The 21,697-nt window shown below is 39.3% G+C and overlaps 1 protein-coding gene across 2 annotated transcripts in view; it reads right to left on the minus strand.

Annotated features, from left to right (window-relative positions):
- Window positions 1–14,970: 14,970 nt before the first annotated feature.
- HTR7 (5-hydroxytryptamine receptor 7) overlaps window positions 14,971–21,697 on the minus strand; it is a 115,873-nt gene continuing 109,146 nt past the window's right edge. The window contains exon 3 of one of the 2 annotated variants that reach the window (XM_071215759.1): window positions 14,971–19,895. Coding sequence is in view for 1 of the 2 variants with exons in the window: in XM_004449982.5 (XP_004450039.1) it covers window positions 19,853–19,895 (43 nt within the window). In the remaining variant the exon portion in view is untranslated. The remainder of the gene's footprint in view (window positions 19,896–21,697) is intronic. The other variant, XM_004449982.5, reaches the window with a different exon arrangement.

A 21,697-nucleotide genomic window follows, 5' to 3' on the forward strand; every position in this document is an offset into this window, starting at 1 on the left:
CAGTCAAGGTAAAATTATGTAAGCTGTCTGCACTTTGGGAATAAGCTACTATGTTGTAAAAATCCAATTAGATTATATATATGATATGTAATCTCAAAAGTGCTGCAGAAAACCAAATTTTTATTGGGTAGGCAAGTAATTACAGGTACATAAATCCAGATCCACAGCATTATTATGGACAAAAGTCTACTAAACCAAAAAGCAACTACTGCAGACAGTCTCTCTCAGCACACGATATCAAATATAGCAAGTTGAATGACGCTTTTTTCCAATTACACATTCTATAAACTTGGAAAATGCAGAAAAGTATAAGGAAGGGAATAAGAATGATCTATAAATCCCATTTAACTATTAACATTTTGAAAATATAGGAAAATATTAAGAAGGAAATAAAATCTCCTATAGTCCCAACATCCTAAAATAACCACTTTCAACAGTTTGATCTACACCCATACATATGTACATATACATGTGCATACATATATACATATAAATTTAGAAACTTTATTGACTTACAGTCTAGTCTTAACAGTAAACTTAGACTGAAGAACTTAGCATGTAAGGAAATTCTAAACACAATATATGCTTCCTAAAAAGTTGTGCCCTAAGTTACAAGAGAAGTAGGGAAAGTGTCACTGTATCATTAGTGCAGCCTTCTGCTGCTTATTTGGTTTTGGCTGTGCTCAATTCAGATCTCAGTTTCAGCAGAGGCCATTACTTGCCCTTCCTTCTCCGTTACATTTTTTTTTTTTCCCCTATGTTATAATGTCTCTGAGCCCAAAGCACAGACCACTACAGGTTCTGCCCACATAAGTCAATCAGGTTTTTATGAAATTGCCCATCAGGTCTTGCTGTAGCATGAAGACAAATTCTTTCAGCAAGGTTTAGTTTGTTTGTTTGGCCTAAGAAAGGAAATGTCTACTTCGGTCAGCCAGCTTCTTCTGGGGAATTCATCGTCACCTTCCTCAGAGTTCCCATCTTGTGACCTGTCCTAAGGCACAGTTACATGAGTCAATTCCTATAATAAATCTCATAATACTTATATAATGAGATAGATATACTAATTTGATATAAGTAATAAATTAATATACTGTTAGCTGCCAAAAACATTTGATGAATTCAATATATTCCTGATTTATTTTAAAAGTTGAAATCTGTGAAACAGGAATACATGGATACTTCCTTGATATGATAAAAAATACATATAACAAATCAAAGATCAGTATTAAACTGCATGGAGAAATAAGGGAAGTATTTTCATTAAAGTCAGAAATGCAATCAGGATGCCTTAAATCATCACTATTATTTAATATTGCCCTGAACATTCAAGTCAATACAATTAATCAAGAAAATAAAATGAGAGAGGAAGGATGCACAGTTATCATTATTTCCAATTAATATCATTTTATACCAGTGAACCCCAGGGAAAAAACTGGAAAATTTCTGCAACTATTGAGAGAGTAAAATTGTTAGTTCAAAAATAAATGTACAAAAAATGTAATAGCTCTTTTTACATACTGACAATAACCAGTAAGATAACTACAGCATTCACAACAGTAACAAATAGCAAAAGTAATAATATAAAAAGAAAAATACTAAAGAGAAATTTGCAGTAGTAAAAATTATAAAACTTTATTGAGAAATGCGGAAGAATTATTGAATAAATGGAGAGACATACCTTACTCCTAGACAGAATGAGTTGGTGTTGTAAAGTCTTTCTTAACTTGATACAAAGGCCAGAACCCATGGGAAATAAACTATATTTAGCCATATAGAAATGAAATATTTCTAAGCAGCAAAAACAAAAACAAAATACCACAATCATAGGAGTTTTAAAGACTTAAGAAAAACTGTTTAGTGTCACACATGATGGACAATAATTACTACTCCTATATAAAGAGCTCTTACAGGACAATTAGAAAAATGCTCGAAGATAACAAATAGTTCATGAAAGAAGAAATTAAAATGGCCAAAAATATATGAAAAGATGTTCAATTTCATTATTGTCTAACATGCAAATAAAAGCAACAAAAAAGAAATAATTTTAAACCATAAAATTGGCAACAGATGAATGACAAACTGAATGTCAGCAAAGGGGAAAGAAACTGGCATTTTAAAAAACTGTACAGAAGTATGATAATTACACAAAGGGGAAAACATAAATGCATAAAATACAACTATTGTTTCAATACTCACAAAAGCAAAATGGAAAAGACAACGAACTGTCCATCATTAGACGACTGGTTAAGTAAATGAAATACTCTGCTACCGTTAAAAAATAAATACGTGGATTCTTATCTATGGAGGTAGAAACATGACCTCAACATGTTTGAGTAGAAAAAAAAGTAGGGTGTTATATAAGATGAACTCATTTATAAAATATTATGAATATTTACCTATATGTGACCATATAAAGTTAGAAATTTGGAAGGTTATCTCTGGATAGTGAAATTGTGGTGACTTTATTGTCTTAGTAGGTTTGTTGTTGTTGTTGTCGATTTTTTGCTTCTGATGTTTTGTTAATGAGCATGTGTTATCATAACTATAAAATAGTGAGCTATTTTCAAAATAAGTCGCCTTCCCAACCATTTCACTAACTCTCTTCATTGTCTTTATCCCAACCTCTATATCAATGCTACCACTTTCATCAATGCTAAGCTGCACATTTTTCACTTTATTTTACACTAGGATGCATGTTGAAATATACAGGATCTTCCAAGTGCAGCTGAGCAGAAGGCAGTCATGACATAGTTATTGTCTGTACCTGTGCAGACTAGGGCATAGTTATTCACACTCTCATTGCTTCAGTTAATTGCATGCATTATTGATACTACATTTGCCAATATATACGGCATTTAAAATTGCTTTGGTTACTACTACTATGCTAATCACCTTAAGTCATGGTGACTTAAAACAACAACCCTCATTCTATTCTCTCTCATAGTTACTGAGAGCCAGGAATTCAGGAAAAGCTTGACTGGTGATTCTAGCTCTGGGTCTTTCATGAGACTGTAGTCTGAGAGTAGCTGGAACTGGAAGAGCAGGGATGAAGGGGAGAGGAGCACCTAGAAGCTGGCAGAACATCTTTCTGTCTTCATGTAGAGTTAGGACCTCATGAGATCCCTCTGCAGCTGGGCTAGGTTGAGCTTCCTCGCAGCATGGTGACCTCAGCATAGTCAGGCTCCAAACTGGAGGCTTGGGGCTCCAGAGCAAGGATTCCAGCAAGCAAGGTAGAAGTTGTATCCTCTTTCTCTGATATAACCTCAGAAGTCCTCCAGTGCCACATCTGCTGCAATCTATTGGTTATAAGCAAGCCATATACTTGCAAAACTCAAGAGGAGAGAAATTAGCTTTACCTCTCAATATGGGAGCAGTGAGCCTCTAGAAGCACGTATGGGGCGGGAGCTATTGTTGTGATCATCTTCAGAAAATTCAATTTGCTACAGAATGTTTTCAAAAAGATTACACTGTGACTCAGCATTGAAATGTAGTTATCTGAAATCCAGAAAGGTACTATATAATAAAAATAAATCTACATCTTTACATGTCTAAAGAGCTCTTTATTAAGTATAAAATGCAAATTTTAAGTGATAAGCAGCATTTCTGAGTTTATTTCTCTTATTGGCTGTACCTGAAAATGCTTCCATTTGCCCTTTCAGATCCACTTCCCACATGTCTCCTTGGGAGGCTGTCTTAGTTTGCCAAAGGGCTGCTGATGCAAAATATCAGAGATGTATTGGCTTTTATAATGGGGGTTTATTTGGGGGTAAAACTTATAGTTCCAAGGCCATGGAAAGTCCAACTCAAGGCACCATAAGAGGTGCTTTCTCACCAAAGTCAGCTGCCGTGTGTTGAAGCAAGACGGCTGCCAGTCCCTGCTCAGGTTTCAGCCTTCCCCTCCAGGCTCAACCTTTATTCTTGAGCTCCATGGGCCCAGTCTCTTGAGGCTTCATGCTTAAGTGATCCTGTAGTCCTCTCTCTCCTGGAACAGGGTTTGTTCGGCTGCTGAGATTGCTTCCTATTTCAGCTGAAAGCCATCAGATAAATGGCTCTTCTCTCCCCAGGGCTTCAGCTGCTTGAACCTCTTCTTTCTGTCACATAGAAGGATCAAAAATGACAGAGCTCTCTCTCCCTGTGTCTGTCTGTTGGTGTGAGTCTGTTTATATCAGACCCAGCAAGGGTGCAGGGACTCAACCTGAGTCATACCTTATTGACGTTGCCCAATAAAAAGCCTTTCAGCAATCTTAACAAGTAATCTAACCAAAGGCCCCTCAACTGAATTTAATGCAATCAAAGGATATCATGCACCCAGAGGTATAGTTTACAAACATAATCTTTCTCTTTTGGGGATTCATAAAATAATCTCAAACTGCCACAGAGACTGACCCTCTGGTCCTGCCCTTGGGCCCTCTGACCTCAGGTTTGGTTGACAAGAGTTGGGAAGATAGGGAAGAGGAAGGGCCAAGCATTCACTGCCCTGTGAGCTTATATATGTGCTCCAGGCAGCCTGCTCTATAATTCTCTCCCCTTCTTTTACAGCTAGAGCTGGTGACAGTTCCTTCAGTTCCAGTCCCAGGTACCTGCACTTCCTTTGTGGTTCCTCTCTACCTCTATAATTAGCCCCACTGGTAAAGAGGTACATGGAATTGTACTGAATCTTATAACTAATAATGTCTTAGAAGAGATTAAGTACAGCTTTAGAACTTACTCACTTTCCTTCATTTTATATGTTAGCAGGATGAACAGAGATTGATCAGTCCAAGGCCTTCCCACTGTGGGCAAGTAGTCACTGGTGTCACCTGGCGGCTAAGGGGTGTGACATCCAGGAAAACTTTCTATTGTAGAGGAGCATGGCCACTGAACTCTGGGAGCAGTGATCCACTTTGTTATTTTCTATGTTGTATTTCCCCTGTGCTACAAACAAACCTTCAGCTGAGTGTTACAGCCCAATCCATCTATGACTTAAGCGAGGCCCAGGGCCTACCCTTGTGTGTAGCAAAAATGGGAGAAGAGCAGCCAGCAAGAGAAACCAAACAGCAAGAAAGGACCTAAGAAGGGGAAGAAACCTAGTGGGAAAGAAATGGTTTGACTGAGGAGATGGCGAGATAAGCAATAATTGGAACGGAATGAAGAAATGGTTTCATGAGTCTTGGATACCTTGGAGGGAAAGATAAGAAAACAGGACTTCCTATGGCCACAGGTAACCCGGTGGTCAAAGGAGAGGGGAATCTCTGAAGACGGGGGCACCTGGATTTCACAGAGCCTTAAACCTATTTAAGTGAACCTATTTCTTGAAAATTTCTGTGCATAAGCCCAATCCTAGCTACATCTCTGCATTTTAATGGTGAGATGCAATCCAGAACTTCCCAAATCATCTTAAAATCTGCTTTACAATTTTGATAATTTCAATTTTGCCAGATTCACCAGAAGGATATTGCACTAGAAACCAGGCATATTCTTTTTAACTATGGATATGTAGAAGGACATTTTCTTGCCTCCAACTGGATAAATGACTGAATTTTCTGAAAATTTTTCTGAAAGGTACCAAAAAGAGAGTACAGAATCTGATTGTGATAAATTGCTTTAAAAATCTTCAGCTCGGGAAACGGACTTGGCCCAGTGGTTAGGGCGTCCGTCTACCACACGGGAGATCCGTGGTTCAAACCGGGAGCCTCCTTGACCTGTGTGGAACTGGTCCACGTGCAGTGCTGATGTGCGCAAGGAGTGCCCTGCCACACAGGGGTGTCGTGCCATGCAGGGGTGTCCCCCATGTAGGGGAGCCCTACACACAAGGAGTGTGCCCCATAAGGAGAGCCGCTCAGCGCGAAAGAAAGTGCAGCCTGTCTAAGAATGGCGCCACCCCCACAGAGAGCTGACACGACAAGATGATGCAACAAAAAGAGACACAGATTCCCCTGCCGCGGACAAAGATGACAATGCAGCAAATAGACACAGAGAACAGACAACCAGGGTTGGGAGGGGGGGAGGGGAGAGAAATAAATAAATAAATCCTTTTTAAAAAATTTTTTTTAATAAAAATCTTCAGCTAACATTCACTTTTTAAAAATAAAAACATTATTTCAAAGAAGACTGAAAAGTTAATTTCAACAAATATGAATTCTATTTTTCCAATAATTCTAATTTTAGAAATCTCTTAAGAGAAAAAAGAATAGTTTGACTCACACACACACATGCAAAAAGTGATTAAAAAGGTTGCACACCATGCAGTGTTCAAACCAGGGCAGCTGTAGCAACTGCCTCTCCTCTACCATTACCTCTCTGCTATATTTTATTCGACTTCCTTAGATTACAAGAATTTCTTCTTTGAGCAAAGATCTCCCAACTCAGCTGGTTATTTGTAGTGCCTCCAAAAGTTTAGCTTTGATGTTGCATTTTTCCAAATTTTTGAAACTTTCCAAAATTCTTTAATGTTTCAGACTTAAAATATATATAAAATAAGATTTATCTAAAACAAACCCTCCTATTCTGAGTTTTCTGCTTTCATTTGTTGATGGATTAATAAATGTTTCTGTGGAAGGTAAGAAAATAGATTTATGTTCATAGTATTTTGCCCACACCCCAAATCATACAGGCCTAAAAAACCCCACCAATCTGTAGCAGTAACATAGCAGTGTTCCCAAGAATTCCACTTGTCAACATATGCAATGATTGTTGGATACATTTTATGTCATAATTAATAGGTACATAAATTTAAAATCTTCTACAATATGGTTGTTCAGGCAAAATGTTCACTCTTCAAAATCTGAACTTTAAAAAATTAGAGAAAGAATGAGAGCCTTTGCAAATTTCCTTTCAGCATGGGTTCTCTGTTAGGCAGGATTCTCTTGGTTGCCAGTGTCATAAACCCAATTCAGACAAACTTAAAACTGAAATTTACTAGCTCATGTAACTGGGAAAGGTCAGGGTGAAGTGGGTCTAGGGCACCTTAGAACTCATGAATTTAAATAGTGTTGTTAGGATGCTTTCACCTGTTGACTTTGTCCCTCTCTGCTTGGGAGGCCATCAATCTCAGCAAGGCAGAAGTCTCCATGAAACTTTTTTTTTTCTTTTTTCTTTTATTTAATTCCCCTCCCCTCCCCCAGTTGTCTGTTTTCTGTGTCTGTTTGCTGCGTCTTGTTTCTTTGTCCGCTTCTGTTGTCGTCAGCAGCACGGGAAGTGTGGGCGGCGCCATTCCTGGGCAGGCTGCTCCCTCCTTCCCACTGGGCGGCTCTCCTTATGGGTGCACTCCTTGCGCGTGGGGCTCCCCTACACGGGGGACACCCCTGCGTGGCATGGCACTCCTTGCGCGCATCAGCACTGCGCATGGGCCAGCATGGGCCAGCTCCACACGGGTCAAGGAGGCCCGGGGCTTGAACCGCGGACCTCCCATGTGGTAGCCGGACGCCCTAACCACTGGGCCAAAGTCCGTTTCCCATCCATGAAACTTTCTTTTCCTAGCATTTACCATTCAATTTTGGAGAAATTCATTCATGTCAAGTCAGCAATGATAATAGATGAGCTTAATTTTGAAGACAAGTAAAAGATTTTTGGAGAACTTTCATGTATTGCTGCTGGAAGTGTAAACTGGAAAATCTTGGAAAACTATTTAGTAGTATCTACTGAAGTTGAACATACATAGACTCCATGGCCCAGCAGTTCCACTCCTGAGTATTTAGTAAATACACACAAGAGAACTGAGTGATTATATTCACAGAAAGACACATACAAGATTGTTCATAGCAGCATTATACATAATAGTTCCCAAACGAAAACAGACCAAACATTCATCAACAATGAAATGGGTAAATTGGGGTGGACCCAAATAGGGTGTTGTGAGAAAACTTGAGAGCCTTAAATGAGTCCCCTGGAGTTTAAGAGTGAACCTGAACAATGAGACCAGCATCTGCCTCTGGCCTAGGTCAACACTTTGCAACCTTTATTGTGCATGTAGATCATCTGGGGGGTGTTGTTCATGTATTGAATCTGACTTAGTTGGAATGGGGTGGAGCCTGAGGGTCTACATTTCTAACAAGCTTCCAGGTGATGCCAATGCTTCAGGTCCCTGGACCAGATCTTGAGGAGCCCAGCACCAGACACCTACCACATCAGAGGAACACAAATAAAACCAGCTAAGTAAAAAGTTTTCAACTGGATTAGACTGGAGGATACTTTAAAGTGAGTCCCAGTCACTGCAAGGAGACTCTCTTATCATTGAAGGTGACTAGAAAGTTTTGAGTTTAGCACAGGAACCAAAAAAGGAGATCTGATGGATCAGAGTTGAAATGCATGGTGGGAGAAAAAGTAAGACCATTTTCTGCATCTCTTGTAAGGTTCAGCCTATTCCATAAACAAGTTATATTTCAATTGCTCAATTTGTGACCAGTACTCCGGACCAATTAGCTCATAAGTAAGGGATTGCTTGTATTCCAAATAGCTAAATATCTCAAGGAGGAGCCCTCTTTCCAAAGTATGTTTAACAGAATCAAATCTTATTACACAGATTAACATGACCCTAAGTTCTTAATAAGGTGGCAGTTGCTTTTATTTTATATTTTTAATTCATTTCCACCAAATTACCTCTATATCTAGCCACCTAAAAATATATAATTCTTATCAGGGAGACAGGGTATCCAGATAGTTTGATGCTTCACATGGGAGGATAATCAGCAGTAAATTTCTAGAGGGAAAGCTCTCTAGGAACAGATCAAAAACAGGAACACTTGTTAAATGAAATATTTTTTACTAATTTAAGACTAGGTTGACAACTAGGATAGTCAAAGAAATTTAAAGGGGGAAGCAGATTTGGCTCAACTGATAGAGCATCTGCCTACCATATAGGAGGTCCAGGTTTTGATACCCAGGGCCTCCTGACCCATGTGGTGAGCTGGCCCACGCACAGTGCTGGTGCACGCAAGAGTGTCATACCACGCAGGGAAGTCCCCCACACTGAGGAGCCTCATACGCAAGGAGTGCACCCCGCAAGGAGAGCTGCCCCATGCAAAAAAACGCAGCCTGCCCAGGAGTGGCACAGCACACATATAGGTGACGCAGCAAGATGACACAACAAAAAGAGACACGGATTCCCAGTGCCACTGACAAGAATGCGAGCCAACACAGAAGAACACACAGAAAGCAGAAAACAGGGGTGGGGTGGGGGGAAAGGGGAGAGAAATAAATAATAAATCTTTAAAAAAAAAAAAGGAAATGTAAAGGTGTTTTCCAAAAGACATACGTAAATGTCAACATGTTATAAAAACTAGTTCCCAACATTACAAATACGTATATTAATCTATTGAGAACAACAAAGATATGAACAGTAAATTCACAGAAGAGGAAGTCCAAATGTCAAAGAAATATATGAAAAGTTCAACCTCACTAAAAATCAGGGAAGTAAAAACTTAAAAGCATAAAGTGATAACTTTTCACATCTTTCAGTCTGACAAACAATTTTTAAAGTTGACAACCCAAAGTGTTTGTAAAAATGTGAAAATATGAGAACTCTCACATACTGCTAGTGGAGTGCAAAATGGTGGAACCACTTAGAAGACGGAGCAATATTACTTTGGATATACCCTAAACCTGTGAATGTCAATTTTTTGCACATGTGCCCCATAAAATAATTTAGAAAACCATGTACCCTTTTGAAAATTTTTAATAGACATGTAATTTTTTAAATCACACATTTAAATAGTTATAAATGATGCAATTTTGGAATTGTTATACTGACACTTTAAAAATAAAACTATGGTGTGACTCTTTTAAAAATATTCAAAGGTGGTGCTGGATAACCATTACTGCCCATTTTTAAAAATACCAAACAGTTGAAAATTTTACATTGTTCCTTTTTTTTGAACTTGTACTTCCAATCGATTTCATCAATGAAGTTTAATATTAATGTGATATATATTTTTATGCCTGATTGTCTTTTTTTGATCACACTATCATATTTCCCTAGAAAAATTTGTATATAATGATAAATTGTGATAATTTTTTCTTACAAACTTAAGACTTAGAATTAAAAATTTTCTTCTGGATTTTAAAAATTATCATTGAATTACTTTCTAAATATTTTTAAAATGTTTTAAATTACTATCCTAAAACAGTAATTTACATGTTACTAATTTCTATTAAATATAATTACTATTAAATCAATATTAATTTACAATTGATCCCAAAATAAATGTTTTGCAAATTTTTATAAGCAATTATAAAATGTAAGAGTAAAATGTAAAATGAAAAAAAAGAAAAAGAAATAAAATGTAATTTGAAGTGCATCTTTTAATGAAATTAATGCAACAGCTTTTTTCATTTAGTTTGTTTATCCAGGGATGAATGTTGCATTTTGCTAAAATAAGAGTCACTGTAAATTAACAGCAAAATAAAAGCAATGGGTTCACTCGTAGCACAAAACTTATAAAAGATGTATTAATGATTCAATCATGTTTTTACAGTAAAATTCATATCACCTCTGATAAGTTATATAAATCTACTAAATGTACGGTAGGAATGAACGAGTAGAGAATTGGTTGATAACTAACAATAAGCAGGCAATCTGAGTCCAAATAAAAAGTATATAGATTTATGGTATCCAATATCTTTTGGCAAAAGTAATGGAATTGGCCAGAAGATTCTGGGAAAATGGTGGAGCAGGGAGCACCAGGAATCAGTCCTCCACCAAAACAACTATTGAACTGGCAGGAATTGTCTGCGAACTATTTTGAAACTCTGGAGTCTAGAACACTGCAGCATCCAGGGAGGAGAAGGAGGAAGAAGCTGGTAAATTGAGACAAACAGCAGTGAGATTCACCCTCCCTGCAGCAGCTACCCCACCCCCTTCCCCCAGACACATGGTGGGCCACAGTGGGGACTGCAGCTTGGGCTCCTGGAGCAGCTTGCTGGTGCCAGGGTGGGACACAAAGACCTAGTCCTCCAAACGCCAGGAGTGTATGGTGTGATCGCAGACCACTACTTTTGATTGGCTACTTACCATCGCTGGGGTCCAGCACTGAGGATGGCCATTGTTCCAAATACCCCCTGCACCCCCAAAGGTGGCAGAGGAATCTTAAAAACCTTCCTCAGAATTACGGAAATCAGTTAAAGGGTTGCCTTAACTGGGCAAGTGCTGAAGCAAGAAAACACAGCTTCAAAAGCCATAGGCGCTGCTCCTGGTACCCTTGCTGCCCTCCCCCACCCCTCCACAATGCAAGGTAGAGCCGGCTTGCAGAAATATGCACAGACATGTGCATATGGACAGACATGAAGCTCTACTGAGGGCTACAACCCCTCCATTAAAGGAGACTTTGTGGGTGCCAATATTTGGAATTGTCTCTTCAGGGGCAAAATGCTGTATTAAGAATCTGAATGGGTAAGAGTTAAACTTTTCTTATGTACAGAGGGAGAAGGAAATGGTGGGTGAGGAGGTGCGAGCCTGCATGTGGCTCTCAGGCAGGACAAGTTTAGGAAGGAGTACACAGGGAAGTTGAGAACTTGGACTGCTTTAACAACCATCCCTATTGGAAAATTTCCATGTGAATAGGTCGATGTGTGTGTGTATGGGGGGGAGTGTATGTGTGTGTACAAGTATGAAAATCAGTGCCCTGGAACACAGCTTCCCAAGAGGCTGCACTAAATGTCTACATACGTTAAGATTGTGGCCCAAGCTACTGACCTTTTCAGCCCTCAGAGAAGCCTCAGGGTACAGCACCAGTGGCATCTGGCAGTGACCCTCATGAAGAGGGCTGGGAGGCCCCATATCAAAGAAATTCCTACATCTACAATGCTTATAACAGCATTCGTTATCATTATGAAAACTGGAAATAAACTAAATGTCCATGAGGGGAAAACAGGTGCATAAATCTCAGCGTATTCAGTTAAAAATATATTATAGGGAATTAAAATGGCTGCACTAGGTCTGTATCTCCCAAGATAGAGTGATCTCAAAAACTTAGCATTGAGGAAAGAAAGAAAAAAACAACCAATCAAATAAAAACAGGTTCCAAAAGGATGCACACAGTATGACAACAGTTATGTAAAATTTTTAAATACACAAAATATTGTGTAGTAAAAGCATACAAACATTGACGGAAGTGATATATAGCAACTTGAGGAAGCACCAGCCTCAGGGCAAGAGGAGGAGAATGGGATAGAGGAGGGGTAATGGCAATCGCAGTGACATCTACTGGGCATCAGTGTGTCAGGTTCTGCCCTCAGTTCTTTAGATTTTCACTCATTTAATCCTCCCAGCAAACCCATGAGGCACTTGATATTTTCTCTGTTTAGCAGATGAAGTAACTGAAACACAGAGTTTAGAGAACTGAACCCTTTAATAAAGGATTCAGAAGAGGTCCCTACTGTCTATTTAAAATTATCTTTCATAAAAAAAAAAAACACAGAAGCAAATATGACAAAATGATAACTAGAATCCTGTTATAATATTTAAGGGATGGTTTTCATCCAAAACTCTGTGCTTTATATGATCCAAATGTGGATGAATGAGAATTGGGCCAAATTTCCCCTCAATTGATTTAATTAAGCAAATATTTTAATATTTTACAAAGAAATTAAGTCAATATTTAAAAGCCTGCTGTAATTAAATTTCTAAGAGCCAAGAAAATAAGCAGTATGAAGCATAATCTTTGATTCATACACCCAAAATAGTTTCAGGTGTTAATTTTATCTCCACTTCCAAAATATATTCTAACATTTCCTAGGAAGCTGATGGGTTAATGAGAATGACTCTAAACATTCTTCACTGGAATTGCTAGCTCTCTTGGGCTGGGAGAACATCAGAAGCTTCTCACAGAAGTAGATCTTCATGAAGACCAGGATCCAGAGGCAGTTAACCAAATTACCCAGGCAAAATCTCAGCTGTTACCTAATTACCCACATTCACTTTTGCTTTAAAAACCTAGGAAATTCCCTCAGTTTTCTGCTCCAATTGTTGGCAGAAAAGAGACCTGGTCCAAGTCATGTAGACTGATTTGGATAAGAGCTGCAGAACCCCCTGGGAAGTGCATAAGTAATTAAACAAGTGTAAGGTTTACCGAACCCTAGTCAATGCAGGGACTGCTCAAGGTAGGATTTGAACCACAATCTCCACCACCACCTTGTCACACAGTCTAAAATTTCCATCAACACTCCCTCCAGTTCAGACATTGATTCAAGAAGTTGCTTGTTTCAAAGTAACTATGTGCCTTGTAAAATAGAACACTGCTTCAAGTGAGCTAATCTAGTTGTTTACTTGGCTAATTGTTAGGAGACAGCAGAAGACTGGGAGACTGGGACCCAGGACAGAAAACTTAAAATGAGGGAGCTATAGAATGGTACACATTATAGGGCAGGCTGTGGTACAGAACCAGGAGAAAGCACTGGGATACTAGGAACCTGCAACCAATAGGAAGCGGAAGAAGGAATCACAACCTTTGCTTCCTTCAAATTGGGATTTAACCCAGAATAGAGTGCTTTGAAGTCCTTAATGTAAGACAGGAGGTATTTGAAAATCCAAGAGTGTCCCCTCAGAGTTCAAATGCAGATTTCCAGACCCACAAAACCAACATTCAGGAACCACTGAGAGGCATCTTGTGAAATGGAAGGGAGGATGCAATGGAAAGTACACATCAGCTTTGGATAGCTAAGCTTTTCCACTTCCAAGTTAATGATCAGGGTTCTTTAAGTCCTCTTCTTTCATTTATAAAACAGAGATAATAACAACCTTGTAGGGTTGTTGTGAGAACTATCATAATAGCTGTTAAAAGTAGGTAAATACTAAAAAAATGTGAGTTGTTAATCATTGCCATTTGACACACACACACACAAATGGTTTAATTATGGATCTTGGTCAACATCAACATCCCACACTTGAGGACTAATACCTACTCTGATTTGTTAGCAAACATTTGAACCACTGCTTAGCCATGGGGATAGAACTGTGATGTGTTGATTCTCAGGTGACCCTGTACTACTGCCAATATTAATTAGTTAATGTGAGGAACCACCCAGTAACACAGGGATTAGTCAGTTCTGTGTATACACATAAGCATCTGTACACATTTAACCATGTTTGCAAACTACCTAAGGTACTCTGTGGATTATTTTCCTCCAGAAGTTTGCTGGAATTTTGGTACCAAGTTAGTGTGCAGAGTACTAAAGGGGATGTGATTTGTGAGAATGATCTGTAGTTCTCTGACAAGATTCTATAGCCATACATAGATGACTTGGATATTATTTACAAAGGTCATGCTTTTCCACAATAATGTCACGCATTGGCTAGATGATGTGCCATCATATTTAAGAAGAGCCATTCTCAACATCTGGAATCTAGCTCAAGCTGTACCAGAATCACCTGGTAGGCTGGTAAAAATCCCTCTTCACTCTCCATGCCACCCCAGGACATAATGAATCAGAATCTCTGGGAATGAGGCCCAGAAATCTTCATATTCAACAAGCTCCTACATAATTCTTACTCAGAGTGAAGTCTGGAAAACACTAGGCTTAAGAGACATCATCACTGGATATTAAATTTTTCTTTCAAACTCTGTTGCACACCTTTGTCCAAAAAGTCTCTTTCCTTGTCTTTTTAAGAACAATTTAGTTTTAATATAACAATCATTTTTAAATTAAATACCTTTCAATGCTTTTGGGTCCACATTCTGGCATTGTGGATATTAAAGAGTAAAGACAGGGGGAAAAAAGTTCCAGTTGTTTAAAGGTTCTGATTCAAGCTGAGTCAGGTAGCTTCTCTGCACCAGTATTATCCCAGGTTGACTTCTCAGATGCACGGTGTCCTCACCCTCCCTAGAACAATACCCTCCCTAAATCACGCTCATCACAGCATGCATGTAAGTACTTGTAAACTTAGTGTCCTGCATATGTAATGATCGTGCCACAGTTTTTCTCACCTGGTAAAGGTAGGCTTTTGCTAATTGAGTAATGGTACACATTCAGGGAACAGTGGCCAGTTTTTGTAATTCATTTCTTTTTTTCTGGGTTTGGAAAACATGTTTTTTTCCATGGTTGTTCTGATCATATTTATTGAAATATAATTTCATGTCTGTTAAACCTAATTTTAAAAATGACCTTATATTTCAGGTTCATTTTTTCCATTTCACTTTTCTTTTAATTCATTTTACTTTATTTTTCAAACACATAGCAATGTGGCAGACAGGGGTGGGGGGTAGTTTTTCACCAAAAATAATTTGCAAACCACTGCACTATACCAAATTCCTTTAAACAAATTCAGACAAAACGTGGCTATAGTTCAGCATTTTCTCCACGGCAAAGCAATAGGGGGTTGTATTAGATCATCCATGAGATTATCTAGCTTTGATTCTCTGTGGGTTAAGTTATATCGCATTTTCCTATGGGTAGTTTATCATTTTGTGAATTATCCATAACAAACTTTTATGTTACCTTTCAGTGTAGCTCTGAACCACATCTTCCCCAATCATACCATGTGGATTTAAAGAATAAAGAGCATTTTAATAACACCTCAATCAAAATGTAATTAAGAAACTTAGTGTGGCACAAATAATATTACATAATATACATCAAAGATTAATTCCAGATATTTCTTACCATCTGGTATTTTGGATTACCACTTCTTTTCTTCACAGCACAGGGACTGAAAGTTAATATTTATATCAATATTTGATGCACACATTTCTTTCTGAATCTCTTGCTTGTTTTATCATAATACACATCACATCTTATTATATAATCACTTACATAGCACTCAGTTTCCTCTCTAGACTTAGCGTTAAAAGAATGGAGATCATTTCTGTCTTACCACTAGGTTCTAGTGTTTAGGGCAGTGTCTGACACATTGAATAATTGAATTAATGAATTTCTTAGACAAGGAAACCTGGATTGGTGTTTCATTTCTTTATAATACTTCTTGAAAATTTCTTGTCCATTATCTTCATTTCTTTCCATAATCTCTGAGCATAAATGTTCCAGTTTTGAATACACTCTTAAAGATATCACAGTTAGAAGATGTCTTAATTCATTCAACTCAGCTTTTTTTAAAATGCCAATGACCCAACACAGTATTTTCTGTAAGTCTAGTCAACCTCTCACTTTCTGTTTCTGATTAGTCATGAGAAATTTTGCTTCACATTTTTATTGATGATCACATCACATCGCTGTTGCTTGCAATGCAAAAGCAGGGTTTTTTTTGTTCAGGGTTTTTGGGGTTTTAAGCAAGAGCTTAAAAAGCAAAGTGGTTTAAGTCAAGAAATTACTTTCCCTCCTTGGGGCAACTGTACACAAAGCGAGTTTAAAGAGAGATCCAATTAAATAAATTTCCATCTCTGGGAACTAGATCCCCTGAGTTTGGTTCTCAAAGTCTTCATGTTTCACAAGTAATATCTAACAAGGTATTCCTTTTCTGATATACACTGCTTAGAGTAAGTAATGACATCACAATCTGCATTACTGAATGCTTTCAAAATGCACTGACCTGCTGAAAGTTTCCAAACGGCTTCTTTGTGTGCTCTTAGGGACCATCTGGCTAGCTACAGATAAACAAGTTTCAACATATGGGCCATAACACATACACAGCTCTGCTCCACTAGTGCAGAAAATTATGAAAAGTTCCTCTCCTGATCTGAGTAGCTCGTGCAAAAGAAGCAGTACCACAAATGGAGGGCCTGACCTGAGCTGCAAGCAGAAGAGCTTAATTCCAGGTCCTTCTCCCCTCCCTATTCACTAGGCATGCCACTTGTTCACTATGGACCTACAGGATTTTCTTATCTGAAAACTAAAAAGGGTGCAAGCCAACTCTGATCTTCCCTTCCCTCCTTCCTCGCTTCCTTCCCTTTAATAAATAGTTATTACATGCCCACTCTATATGTTCCAAGCATAGGGATAGGTACTGGGCATATGGTGGTGAGCAAAACAGACCTGGTCCCAGCCCTTGAAGAATAACTGAAAAGTGACAAAGATGTACATTAAATAAATACTGGGGGCAGGAAAAGCATACGCACAGAAGGGGAAAGCATGCGTGAACTTTCTGAGATAGGAAGGAGCACGGACTGCTTTTAAAAAATCCAAGATTTGTAAACATTTATATCCATTAAATCAAGGGCTCAGTCACCAATCAAAATGCTGAGAGGAAAACTCCCAACATTCCAAATGGCAATTCAGACCATTATTACTTTAGCATAAACTAGATGAAATAATTGCCTCCATGTTCTATTGTTGGTCTCATGCCTGCAATAAATGAACCTAATAAAAATGACTGAAAATGATTATTAAATACATATATATGAATCTCAAGCACATGACACCATGATAAATGCCTTAAGAATTATGAAAGAGCTTCCAAGAAACTGAGGAGCTCTATGAGTGCTTCCTGTTTAATATTTGCAGAATAAACCTAAACACTAATCTCTCGCGAGGACTTTACTTCCCAAACATCATTTCCCAGTACACAGTCTGGCCAGAGATGACAGCTGATACTTAGAAAAGAGAGATTAGTCATAGCAGTCATTCTTGCTTGAATAATCATAAAATATATGTACAGTGTTTACTTCAGCTATTTTCCCAACTCTTAGTTAAAATAAAAGCTGAACCTTTGGAGCAGACAAGAAAAGACATTATACATGAAACAGTATTAATTAATGTTTGATATTTTTCTCATTCCTTCCCATCTTCTACCTTTTCTTTTCACTTGGCCACCGTACGTTTAAAGCACAGTGTACAGCTGAAGTCCGACCTCTGCAGCCAGAATGAAGCAGAGTTCAATATCAAGCATTTAAGTCAGGCAAGGATAGAGAGACAATCTGAATAACAAAGACCTGAATTTAAAAATTAAACAAACATACTTAAGAACATGAATCAATGCAATTAACCACAATCTCCCGTCTTAGAAGTATAGGAAAGAAACATGCTGCCCAACCCTCACTAAACTATACCACAACAATCTGAGATAGGCCTGCCTTCCACCTGCTGGCAGACTCCTTAAAAGTTGGGACTGTGCCTTACCCATCCTCGTTCTTTGACACCTACAGAGCGGAATGTAGCAGGAGCCCTATAAATGTTCATCAATCAAGTCAAGGAATGAAAGGCCATTTCTTAAACAAACAAAAAAGGTTATGACATAGATGAACCCCCAAGGTAAAATGCCATAAAGTACAGAACTGTCTTAGCTACCCATTAAGATTTTTAGAAAATATATAAAACTTGCCTTTTCTGCCATTCTACATACAGGGGCATTTATGACATAAGAACTTTAATTAAAAATCATTACTTAAGTTGCTTTATTACAGCTACAAATAAACTTTATTTGATGTAATGTAATAAAACATTTTCAAATTTAACAACATTTATCTGACCATAATTAATCATTTAAATTATGAATATAAGTATATACAGTCACTTTAGCAAATCTATGGTTCAGGAGTTTGTACTTTCAGGAAAGGCAGACCCTTCCCTGTGTCTGGTGAGAAACAATGACAATGAAAGTGAGAATAAGTCCACAGTCCATGCTGGAATCCCGTGTTATCCTGTGAGAGAACTGCTTCATTTATTGTAGGAAAATAATATTTTCTTTCAGTTCTCTTTTACCAAATTAAAGTTTGTGTTCATTTTTTGCCCTAAAAATTCTCTTCTTTTTTGATCTCTTTAGCTCATACTTATTACATCATACCATCTTAAAAAAAAAAAATACTATAAACAAAGGGAACTTTTCTGTTTAGTTACCTGCCCTGAACTTAATGTCCACCAACTTTGGGGGGAAAACAAAAACAAATCAGAATTTTCCAGGCACACATTGGATTTAAGATACAGAGAAATACAAAAACAAATTTGGTAGAAGAGTCAGAATTGCATTTTGCTGCGCTTCCCAATAATGGCCCAGGCAATCTCGGGTCTGCTGCTCAATGAGAATTAACATGTTTATGCTTGACCTCCAGGAGCAACACAACCTTTCAAGGACACCCACTACTCCCATACTTCCTTCCAAATAACACGCAACCATGGACCCTTTGCACCCTTGTGTAAAATAATACGCAAAAGGTCTGTGGTAATAATGGTGCTAATATACCATGTGGTTAGACAACACTTGCTCCTCCCCCAGGTAAAAATCCTCACAGAAGGAATCCCCTCACCTCCCAGAATCCCTCATCAGAAGTGTGAGCACGGCAAGAAAAACCTTTATTTAGCGTTTATGATTCCCTCCATCCTGAGATCTGTTCCTGAGTTATACCATAACAATAACGGAGTTAACCAAAGAGAGTACATTGGTGGGGAAGTCACAGGGGGCCTGCAGAAAAGCCAAACTATTTGACAGAAGCTTTAAAGAAACGCTGCTCTGGGACATCATTTGTATTAGCTGATGACTGGATTCTGTTTTCCAACATGGACATGCAACATATTCAACACTATGCTTACTGCAGTTTGCTTGGGTAAACACCCTTCTGTCATACAACAAAATGCATTCTGTCTCATGAATGATTCCTGAATATTTACCACAACGCCTAGAATCAGAAGCATGGGAAGTGCGCATTGGAACTTTCTTCCACTTGCATGGACTTGGACATACTGCAAAGCACTAGAAACTGTTTCCTTTGGGAACGCAGTTCTGTTAGTGTGCTTATTGCTGAGATGATCTGGCTGTCTTAAATGGACAACTATTTTCATTTGCACACAATAGCACTGATCCACAGAAAAAAGGAGAAGTCACTGCTTCCCCTTGTAAGATACTTTGTACAACAGATCACCCTGTTTGTCGCGTTTTAACCATCCCAAGAGAAGACAGAAGCCACATTCCAATCTGCAGTCTCAGCAAATGAATTCATTCTGTTTCCACCTCTGTCTTGCCTTGCTTAGTTTGTCTCCATTATTCTCCTTTTCATCATGAATCATGACTTTTTTTTCTACTGTAGTCAGAGTTTTGTCTATAAGAGAGAGAGAGACAAGAATATGATTTAGCAGAACTGTAAACAGGAGTCTTTGTTTTGGGGTGGGTAGATTTAAGTTTTACAGCATACAATAATTTGAATCATTTGTAGCTTATAAGGAGTTATGAGCATCTCTAAAGGGAAAGAAAAAGTGCTGTGGCCCTTTCCATAAATTTCATAACTTCTACAAGTTGCCAACACCTTACCACATTTGCAAATCGGCCCTATATAATCCACTTCAAAATTCACTGTGCTAATACAGCTGTAATCCAAAACGGCTTTACTCCCAAAAATGGCTTACAAAATCCTACTGCATTTGCCCCACTTGAAAGGAACACTGATGACTAATAATGAGGCGTCCTGCCCTCCCAGTCTAGGAAGCTGAATTATCGTAAGATGTGTGTACAGAAACCAGAAAACCCTACCTCCGTCACTTCCTCTCTCCCAGATTCTGAGAATGGCATGAGCCATGAGAAGTCTTGGCCAACAGCTGAGAAAAAGTCTCTTCCTCCTGGTGTAAAGCCACCATCCCCTAACTCTGCCCCCAAAACAGGCCTCAATGTACCAAACCCCATCCATGTGCTTAGGTTGGGGTGGGGTTCCGGGTCCTGCAACTGTGTTCTGCCTCCCCGCCTCCCCACCCCACTTAAGTGCCACCCTCACTTGGCTACCCCAGCTTCAGTCCTTCCCAACCATCCCCATCTGACTTCTTCCTCTTGGCCTGGCCTTTTGTATGGGTGGCTCAACAGATGGGTTTTCTTGTTGACAGAATCAATTTCTCCATAAGACACAGTCCCTTGCTTTGCCCCTGAGCCTCACACAGCAGCACCTAAGGACAAGAGCCAGGCCTCCACCTTGGGTAGCGGGGAGTGGGGACTAGAATCAGGCTGTGTCCCAGAGGATGCCCCACCAATTCCTATTCCTGGCCTGGACCTTCTCAGCACAGAGCTTGGCGCTGCTTTGCTGGCATCAGCTCAGCAACTGCACTGAGCTCTAGGCCTCAAGCCACAGCTCCATCTGAGTCCCCCTTGCCCTCGTCATCTACCTGCAAGTCAACTCTCAAATGTCTCAGCCATCCTTGGCCTCTGCAGCATTCTCAACAGCACCTTCCCCATAGCAGCCCTCCTGACCAGAGACCTCGCTTTTACACAGGTCTCCTACCTCACCTCCCATCCCCTCCTATGAACTCCTCTGACACACCATTCACACCGCAGTCTGGGTTTGATCACACTCCTGCTCAAAAGCCTTCATTGCTCACTGGCCCTCCAAGCTGACCCCAGCCCACCCTGCTTGCCAGGACTGTAATGATGTGTCTCACCCTCCTTGTCCACTTCTGTCCACATCGGAACCCTCTGCTTTGACCAACCCCACCCCACCCCTGCCAAGCCTTCTTGTTAAAATTCTGCTCTTGGGAAACAGATGTGTATCAAGCAAATTGGGTGCCCACCTACCACATGGGAGGTCCCAGTTTCAATTCCCAGTGCCTCCTAAAGATGACGACAAGACAGCGAGCTGATGCAATGGGCTGGTATGGCAAGCTGACTCAACAAGATGACACAATGAGATGACACAATGAGAGACACAATGAGGAAACACAATGAGAGATGCAACAAGCAGGGAGCAGATGTGGCTCAAGTGATTGGGCACCTCCCTCCCACATAGGAGGTCCTGAGTTTGGTTCCTGGTACCTCCTAAAAAGAAGACAAGCAGACACAGAGAGCACACCATGAACAGAAACAGAAAGCAGGGAAACGGACTTGGCCCAGTGGTTAGGGCGTCTGTCTACCACATGGGAGGTC

Source organism: Dasypus novemcinctus, chromosome 6 (genome assembly GCF_030445035.2).
Source record: "Dasypus novemcinctus isolate mDasNov1 chromosome 6, mDasNov1.1.hap2, whole genome shotgun sequence".
NCBI classification, from domain to species: Eukaryota; Metazoa; Chordata; class Mammalia; order Cingulata; family Dasypodidae; genus Dasypus; species Dasypus novemcinctus.